This window comes from Antedon bifida, chromosome 6 (genome assembly GCF_963402885.1).
Source record: "Antedon bifida chromosome 6, ecAntBifi1.1, whole genome shotgun sequence".
Lineage (NCBI taxonomy): Eukaryota > Metazoa > Echinodermata > Crinoidea > Comatulida > Antedonidae > Antedon > Antedon bifida.
The window spans coordinates 27,629,606-27,639,140 of NC_136231.1; the positions used below are offsets into that span (position 1 = coordinate 27,629,606).

The following is a 9,535-nucleotide window of genomic DNA, read 5'->3' on the forward strand; positions in this document are numbered from 1 at the left end:
AAAAATAAACATGAAAACGTTCAGCCTTAAAAAGTGTGTGATATAATACAGTACAAGTTTTCTAAATTTGACAATTACCGGTATGTTGGTCTTAATTGGTTTTAAATAAAGTTTCATAATCTAAAAACTTTTAACCAATCATCAATGAATCCGCCCCAGAGGTACGTCTTTATTGTATGGCGCCCTCTCAGCAGTGTAGATCATGCATGCTGCCTCTCTGTGGCCTGCTGCATGCAGCAACTAGCAAAGAAAGCCTAGCCTAGTGTGTGTGTCTGACGTACGACTGCCTAGCTAACACAGTGACAGGACAGCTGACAAGTAGAACGAATTGCTAATTTCTTGTTGAATTAGAATTCAAAGCAGGTATTGTATTTTATTTGTATACATTAAAAAATCAGGCAAAGAGGCTGGACTCTCACTAGCTAGCTAGGCCCTACTACTACTAGGCCTACTAGGCCTCCTTATACTACTAGGCCTAGTAGGCTACTAGCTACCGTACTAGGCTAGAGGATAGGCCTACATACAGTACCTAGCCTAGCCTAGAGGGGTAGAGTAGCGTGGAAATGTTGGTAGGCCTTTAAAATACATTTTTTCTACAATACAAGCCGAGGTAAAGTGTGACTGACTGAGAAAAAAAATAGCAACAGATAAATTGTGCAATAAAATCCTTGTGAAATGTGAGTACTTTCAAATTGCTCAAATCGAAAGTAACATAAATAGCATATTGGGAGTGTGATATTTAGTGTGGATCGACACGACAGTAAACTGCTTCTGTTTTTGTCATGTTAACATGAAACTTTTTATTTGTCTATTGGCAAGGTCGCAAACGTGTATCTTTATATTCTGAAAACTAGACGCACGTTTGACTCTGCCAATAGAAAGACTGCTTTTCAAAATTGTTTATGAATGCAAAAAGATATGCAAAAAAAATCAAGATATTATGAATATAAAGTAGAAAGAACCGAACTGAATAAGCAGCCTTTAATATCCAGGCCATTTGTTTGTTCATTATGAAGACATGTTGTTTATGAATATATATTGATATTGAAACACTACTCTGTTGTATTAAGCCTGCCTGCTTTATGATGTTTCTTGATAGGACTTAATTTTACTTCCCTGGATCAGGCCAGGTATACCACTCCTTTATATTAATTCAGCAGATTTATACTTTTATCTTAAATATAACACATATTTTTCAGTTGTATATCTTTCAAATTATGTTAAATCATAAATTAAAGATGAAAACCACATAAAATCAAAAAATTGTTTGTTTTATTGTATGTTATAATATATAAGTGTACTTTAATTATTTGACCCATAGGATTTGGTTATTAATTATCTAGTATAAACTTCAGAATTAAACCTGTATTCAATGAGTAAATAATGTCCATATTAATATAGTTGGTAAAAATAGTATCATTGCTTCCCAATTGATTTAATTGTTGTTTTAATAGTGATTTAATGTGTGATTTATTGTGTTGTTATTGTAGTGAAACCAGACTACGTGAGTACTTAGCACTGGTGCTTATCCTTTAGTTCTTTCTGTTTAATCCTGTATAACCTTTGTACAATACTTGATAATCCATTGATAACGTAATCACTCAAACCAGTTAACTTATCATTAGTTGAACTAGTACTCATTCACACACATTTGCAGGTAGCTAACCATGGATGCCGAAGAGGAATTTGTGGCCCAGCTTTCTGATGATCGTTTGAAGTATTTTGCACTAATTCTGGCAACATTTTGCTGCTATATGTTTGGTTATCTCTATATTTCTCCTACATTGTCAAGACAGTTTTACAAAGGTTATGATAATCTAAGCGACTTACAGAAAAGGGACTGGAATACAAGGTTAGTGCTACAATAAATAAAACAGTTTCCCTGTAGTATCATCATGTTCATAGCATGTTCCTATCATGCTCATTTTATGCTCTTTGATTATTGTTAAGATTGCCTAGACACTGCTGTGCTAGTGACATGTTTGTTATTAATGTCTTCCCGTCTTTTGGGGAATATCTAAGAAAATCTGTCTTTTCATTGTTACAGAGAATGAAATGATAGAATGTATTATGGTGTCATCATTTGAATCATCCAGGCTCCATAACAAAATGATGGAGATCCTGAGATGATCTGATACCAGTGTTTTTTTTTGTGTCTGCCTTTTTTATTTAAACTTATTTATGCAATTGATTTTGTAACTATGGATGTCCGTTTCCGAAATAAAAGTAGAATGAATGAATGAAAGGATTACCCTATCATGCTCATTTTAGTCCCTTTTTGTGCGATCATTTTATTACCCTATGGAGTGACATCATGTTCTATATGTCTCATTTCATTCTTGTTATATCATCATACTTTTGCCATTATCATTTTATTCTATCATTTTCTCCTATCTTACAAATTATAATGTCAAAAATAAAAGCCAAACACTGTAAATAAAATCTTGTTCATTGAAAATCTTGTTTTTACAGAGGCTTTTCGACTGTAAATTCTGTTATCACAAGTAGTTTGTGTGTTTATATTCTTTTATTTGATGAAAAGGCCAACGTAGAACATATTTGGTAAGTTTGGATTACTTACTCCTTCTGAATATAGCACACTATAATACTAAGTTAAAGGTTTTAATAGGGCGTACTATTGCACGCCATGTGACCCACAATCGTCCAATCAAATGACAGGAATTTATTTAGGTGTTATATTAAGCACACTATAATACTAAGTTAAAGGTTTGCTGCTGTGTGTCAATGTCGGGTATTAGTGTTATGAATTATTAATATAATTATCATACATATAGCACCCAATTGGTATCATTATTGTGTTGTTTTTGTCAGGGCTCGCTCTACTCTTTCAAGTATTAATATCTCATTGCTAACTGGATACATTCTATGTGGTAAGTGCTATTAACACATTACAGTAACAATAAATAAACTATTTTTAGATTAAAAAAGAGAATAATGGTGTTCTGCTGTCTATTCCAATTCTTGGTGAATATAACCTGACAAGGTTTATGTGATTAAAGGGTCTTTGCTGAACTGTGCCGGAACAGGTGTGAAAAACCCTTAAGTCCGGGTAGACCCAATTTATGGTGCATACTAAGCATGGTTCCCACTTGCATTGTGCCTACGTCATTCTGTTGAGTCTAAGCGGGAACCAAGTTTTATCGTGTCCTTCATACTGATTTAATTACCATACTTTGAGTAACAGTAACAAATTATTAAAAATTATAAAAAGATCTAAATAAAAGTATTTATGTGGTGTCTGCAATATAATTTAATATTCATTCAATTTATGCCGTTTTGTTTCTCTGTAGATTTAGCTATTGTGTTAACATACTTCCCACTTGTTGAAAGCCTCAGCTATTCTTCTCACCATCTAGCTGCAGTGTGTGCCTACATATACAGTTTAGTAAGTATCACTTCAGCTATTCTTCTCACCATCTAGCTGCAGTGTGTGCTTACATATACAGTTTAGTAAGTATCACTTCAGCTATTCTTCTCACCATCTAGCTGCAATGTGTGCTTACATATACAGTTTAGTAAGTATCACTTTTATTTGCTGTTTTTAACATGTATCTGTGGAGGTTTCCTGGATGTAGTGATTTAGTCTCTTTTCACATCACCCATCAATTCTGGATTTTACACAAACCTATACAAAACATTGGTGTGTAAAGCCCATTGTTTTGCAATGCAATATGAAAGGGGTATTAGTTTTGATTCCTCAAGATTAATATGCATTTCCTAAAGTATTGTTATTGTCCAATCAAATTTGAGCATGCCATATAAGGCCAAGAAAGAGAGACATAATATTTCAAATCTTTCTCATGTTTATCGTTTAGTCATTTAAAAAATTATCAAACTTTTTTCTTATTAATATTTCAATTATATTAATTCTTATATGAAGCTTCAGTTGTATTTTAGGTTTTAGCTTTGTCTTAATAATAAATAAATGCTTCATAAATATAACAGTAAATTGTTTATTTTTCTAGACATACAATGGTCTTCTTTATTTTGCTAATTTCCGTGTTTTAGCTGAAATCTCAACACCATTTGTGAACTTCAGGTATGGACTTAAGTATTCATGTATTTGATGTCATCATGTTTTTTTTATAATCTTGCCAGATATAACTTTTTCACCAACTAAGATATACAGACAGCCATGCATTGTTAGTGACAGGGGTGGATCCACACACTCCTTCACCCTCCCCCACTTTGACAGCTAAAATGAAATTATGAACTATTATTTGATATCTATTTTGACATTAATATATTAATATTAAAACGTTACAAATCTTGACCAAGTACCTTTTTTTTTTACTCTATTCGAATTCAAAACAAAATAACATTTTGTACAGGAATGAATTCAGGGTAGCACAACAAAGGTCAAACTTATTCTGAAACTAGCTTAAACATAAAGTTATGGTAATGATCCATTGACACTGTTGACCCCAGATAAAATTTAGTAAAGCTACATGTATAGAAAGATAACAATATATTGAATGAATTTTATTCCTCTTCCAGATGGATAATGAGCACCATTGGTGTCAAGAAATCGCATAAATTATTTATCATAAACGGGTTAATGATGGTGGCGGTATTCTTCTCTGTTCGTATATTAACCATGCCATATTACTACTATAAAATGATATCTGTGTGGAGGTCACCAATAGTTGACACACTCAGTCTACATATGAAAATATGTTGGATGTCGGCTAGTATAGTCTTGGATAGTATTAATTTATTATGGTTCAGAAAAATGTTCAACGGGGCTAGAAAAATTTTGAAAGAGAATTCAAAAACACAAATTGAGGATTCAAATATCAGAAAACGAGAGAAGGGCAAGTGAGATTGGTTGAATGAGAAGATATTGTTTTAAGTTTAGTGTGTTTATTTGAAGAAAATATATAAATTATTGAGAATAAATTTAACATTATAATATAATAATTTAACATTTTAATTAAATTTTATGCAATTTTTAACAATTCAGGTGCATGTGATTGTACACATATATATTATTGTTGTTGTACTACAAAATATAATATTATAGTTCAAGACATATTGAGGACACATTGTAATCTTCCAATTAATTTGAGTGGTGTGATTTTACACATTTGTTATTTTATTCATAATTAATTATATAATAATATATTATATTTATAATATACGGTATGTAGGACATATTGCACAGGATACATTGTGTTAGTAATCTCACAATTGTTCTTATAATTTTACAGTATTATTAATATATATTGTATTCTTGAAATATACTCTGGCATCATCCACTTTTCCAGGTACTATTCAAATCTATATCTTGCATAGAGAGAATCACAAAAGGTTAGGGACAAAAGAAAGCGTTCACGTAGAGAAATTTCACAAAAAAAGAAACCTGCCTATGTTTTACTTTATGACAATTACATTTTCTCATCCTAACTCTGATTTAATTTACGAGTAAATCTGCAGGTATTTTTGTTAATTGTAGGTAACGTGTCAATTCTTCAACTTGGAATGGTGGCTAAACTAAAACAAATAAATAATTAAAGTTAATAACTATAGACTGCCAGGATCATTTAAATTAGGCAAATGTGGTCAATTTTGATCATCCTTAAAAAAAAACACCAACAAATTATTATACAGTACAGTATTTACAAAGAATATAAAAGCCACAATTCTATCCACCGATGCAAGTATATAAGTATTAAAGATTATAATGACACACCAAGTCAATTTAACAAACCTGCTGTCAAAATGACAGGTTATTTATTAGTTAGTGATGTTTGAAACATTAGTAAAAAGCAATATTGACAAAGTGTATAATATGTAATTAAAATAAATCATTTTAATTTAGAAGTATTGTTGAATAAAATATTTTGTAATCTGATACGTTATGTTTCATTTCAATTAAGGGTGTGTTTCTGCTGCATAGCGCCGAATAAACAGTTTTCAGTTTCATTTCAGTGTCACCGATTTGGGTGAACATCTGGTATGCAGGAGTTAGAGGTCAAACTTGTTGATGCATGACTTTCGTATCGTAAGAGCCATTCCCTAATCTTATACCTTGAGCTGTCGTAACGAACGAAAAATCGCACTAATCTTTTCCTGATTCAGGCCTTTGGAGTTGTACACCATGGTAGGTCTGAACAGGCCCTTAATGAAGTGTATGGAAATTAATGTTTTAGAACTGGTCCCATTCTGTATAAAGACAGAATAAGTAGCAGTCCATACTCGTAATTATTATTTTATAATCTGTCTAATGATTAAAAGTATCGTTTTGACATTTAAAAAATAAGCACATCCATACAATATTTATAATCCAAAATATATAAATTTATTTACATAAAATTTACCTTTCTCAAGTTAAAAACAAATTTAACAAGCAAATAAATATAATATGCACTCTATTGAATTTTTAAGTTTAAGAAAATCTTAGTAATAATATATCGAACATTGGCGTATTTGTGTACAATGAAAAGTTACAAATTATACATGGATGTCATCCAATAATGTTTAAATCATGGTCCTCAAAAAATATTATTATTTTTTTTCATTCTACTTCTTTAATAATTATAATTTGTTTGGGTAACAGACATCTTTTAAAAATCATTGCTCCATTTTTTGATAATGTTATCGTTTTTTTGTAATTATTATTTTTCTTTTCTATCTAAATTACTTGTTTATCGACTTGTCTTGCTAGGGGTCCGTAAAATCAGCGCTGGCTGGGTCACCCTCTTGAAATATGGTGAAATGAATAAAAAACAACCAACATGCCTACAGTATTTATAGTCTAACAGAGTTGAGGTGATCAACATTAATATACATTTATAATGACCCATTGTGAATGAAGTAAACAAACAATTTAACATTGTAGTCATGTTGTCAGCAAAAGTCAGAAAACAGACTTCAAACTATTGCTTGTTGTTGAAGGCCTTAGCTGGACGAAAGATAGAAATTGTGTTGATATTCAAGAATAAACCTAATCTTAGATATTTCAAGAATGGACTGACAGCAGACTGCATGCATTCTGGTCTTCAGGCTCCAAACAATCTGTAAAAACAAAATTAGCATTATTCTTTTCTGTTTATAAAATAACTTGATACATTATTGTAAGTAGGTGTGAGGGTGAGTACCTCATAAAGGTGTTCATGTCTGTCTGGATTGGCATAATGCAGAGGCCCCTGTTTTTAGCCTTTTTCGACATATTTTAATGCCTGTTTTTTCCTCTGGGCACTGCTCAGGCACCCCCATAAGCTCTGGAGCCCCTGGGTTTAGCCAGTGAGCACTCACAGCTGTTACACCACTGTCTATCTGTTACTCATTCCATGGCTTAATTGTGTGAGTGTGTCATAGCCAGCAAGCTATTCAAACATAGCTTACAAATACTGTATAAATAACTTACACTATCATCATGAAAATCACAGCTATATTCCAAAATCCTATAAATATTCTGAAGTACCGTAAATTGAGTAAAAATTCACGAATTTTATCACCTGGAAGAAAAATAATAAATATTTAACCAGAAAAGGATGAAATATTAGAATGTATAGAATATCTGACTGATTGTGAACAAATTTGTTTACATAATTTAAAGAATAAATTTATTACTTAATTTGTTAATCTGACTGATATCTAACTTTAACTTCTTTATTTGATTGTGAACTAATTTGTTTACATAATTTATTTAAAGAATAAATTCATTACTTAATTCGTTAATCTGACTGATATCTAACTTTAATTTCTTTTCCAACTTTTATTAAGCTCTTACCAGTAGTTGGTTCTGAAACACTCTCTCCAAAACCTTCCACTTCTTGCTTCTTCTTTCTAATAATTTAAAAGATTAATTCAAGTAAAGAAAAAACAGGCAAAACCTAATGATTCTAAAATACGACAGGAAAGCTAAGAAAAAAACTGCAGTATGAAGAAATATGCATAAACAATAGTGAGTTGTAGATGTATGACAAGAAGAACGATACAGTAATTAGATTTGACCTATGACATGGCATTGTCAATAGACCATAAGTGGTTTGTTTTATATCTGCAGATAAACTACACTCTTTCAATCATGATACCAACACATACACTTAATTAATACTGTAAACTTTGGTTATTTATACTTACAACTTAAAATTAAGAACAGCTCCAGCATTTACAAGTAAAGTCCTATATTAATGCAACAATAAAAAGAATCATGAAAACAATTTCTGCTCCTGCAGAGACTATTAGTATATTTGACTTTGTAGGAGTAGCTTAATTAGTAGGATAGTCTTATTATACTGTACATAAACATAGAGGAAATCCAACAAGACCATGCATAGACTGCCTACTTTCTACTGTTTTTTAAATAATAGGCACCTACATTAATATAATTAATAGAAATAGGGAATAAATTCATTATTTAAAATATTTACAAAACAAAATAAATTTTATTTATGTTTATTTATAATAATATTAGTAAAAAATTTATATTTTAAAGATTCTTGCTTAAATGTAATGGTTCAGTTTGTACAAATTAGTTGTTTTATGCGCGATTTGAAATTGTAAAAATCTTCTAGGCCTAGAGGAGCCTGGAATATACGACATAAGAAACAGATGATGTTAGATGATGTGGCAAGAGGTTTCCACTACACACGACAACAAAGATAGATGGTGCGTATATAGGCCTAGCTAGGCCTAGTCTAGAGGCCGAGGCTAGGGCCTAGCTAAGAAATTAGGCCTAAGTAAACTTTTCTGTAAAGAATGAAGTCTTAAGTATATAACTATACATAAATATAATCTATCTATAATATTTAAAAACCATACCCAAATAAAATAAGGTCGGATATCATGATTAAAATTGGCTTTATAAAGTCTGCAATTTATAAACAAACAAGTAATTGCAAAAGGTAGAGTGAGTCCTCTACGGTACGCCTCCTCTTGCCAGTCTAGAGGGCGCCAGACAACAAAATGTAATACACTGTAAAAATAATATTATAAAAATACGGCATCATACACAAAACAAAACAGAAGTAATGATGGTAAACAATACACAAAATACACAGTAAATTTAAATAAAACAAATATTTAGAATTATAGAAATATTGAAGGAACATTGATTTGTTGATTCATAGAAGATTTTTAGTAATTCCATGCTAGTTCTGCAAGGATTTTTTTTTTATATAAATGTCTTTTTTTTTACACCAAACTTAAAATAATTACAATACAAATACAATAAAACAATAATAAACAAATATAAATAAACACAAGAACTCTGTGTTTTCTTGTTTAATTTAATATTTAGTTATTTGAAAAGTTTGAAACCAGTTTAGAGGGTGCGTAATTCAAAGTTTATTTATTTTGCACAATAAACACACAGATGAGATGTAGCCTCAAATTTCAAAGATCAAGGTGTAATAATATAGAAATAAATTATATTGTACCAAAATATGATGATACTGTAGTTATAGGTCTTCTAACATTGTGTTTCTGTTCAATTATTGTTGTAGGCTATAAAATATTTCAACTAACTTATATCTAGAATTAATTCTAAAATACATTTCATTTTTAA

At 30.8% G+C, this 9,535-nt stretch overlaps 2 protein-coding genes across 3 annotated transcripts; one reads left to right on the top strand and one right to left on the bottom strand.

Annotated features, from left to right (window-relative positions):
- Window positions 1-229: 229 nt before the first annotated feature.
- Window positions 230-5,803, top strand: LOC144844765 (TLC domain-containing protein 4-B-like). 2 transcript variants are annotated; one of them, XM_078701822.1, is made up of 7 exons: window positions 230-363; window positions 1,658-1,852; window positions 2,473-2,562; window positions 2,833-2,891; window positions 3,312-3,406; window positions 3,987-4,060; window positions 4,519-5,803. In XM_078701822.1, exons 2-7 carry the CDS (start codon window positions 1,668-1,670, stop codon window positions 4,841-4,843), a joined length of 828 nt encoding a protein of 275 aa, XP_078557948.1. In that variant the 5' UTR covers window positions 230-363; window positions 1,658-1,667; the 3' UTR covers window positions 4,844-5,803. The 2 variants fall into 2 exon arrangements, with proteins under 2 accessions (XP_078557948.1, XP_078557947.1); XM_078701821.1 differs by having other exon boundaries at window positions 261-363; window positions 1,662-1,852.
- A 496-nt stretch (window positions 5,804-6,299) lies between these two features.
- LOC144844699 (small integral membrane protein 7-A-like) lies at window positions 6,300-8,905 on the bottom strand. The gene is made up of 5 exons (XM_078701726.1): window positions 8,791-8,905; window positions 8,110-8,151; window positions 7,757-7,812; window positions 7,391-7,481; window positions 6,300-7,038 (listed from the first exon to the last, which is right to left on the bottom strand). Exons 1-5 carry the CDS (start codon window positions 8,814-8,816, stop codon window positions 7,023-7,025), a joined length of 231 nt encoding a protein of 76 aa, XP_078557852.1. The 5' UTR covers window positions 8,817-8,905; the 3' UTR covers window positions 6,300-7,022.
- Between the last annotated feature and the right edge of the window lie 630 nt (window positions 8,906-9,535).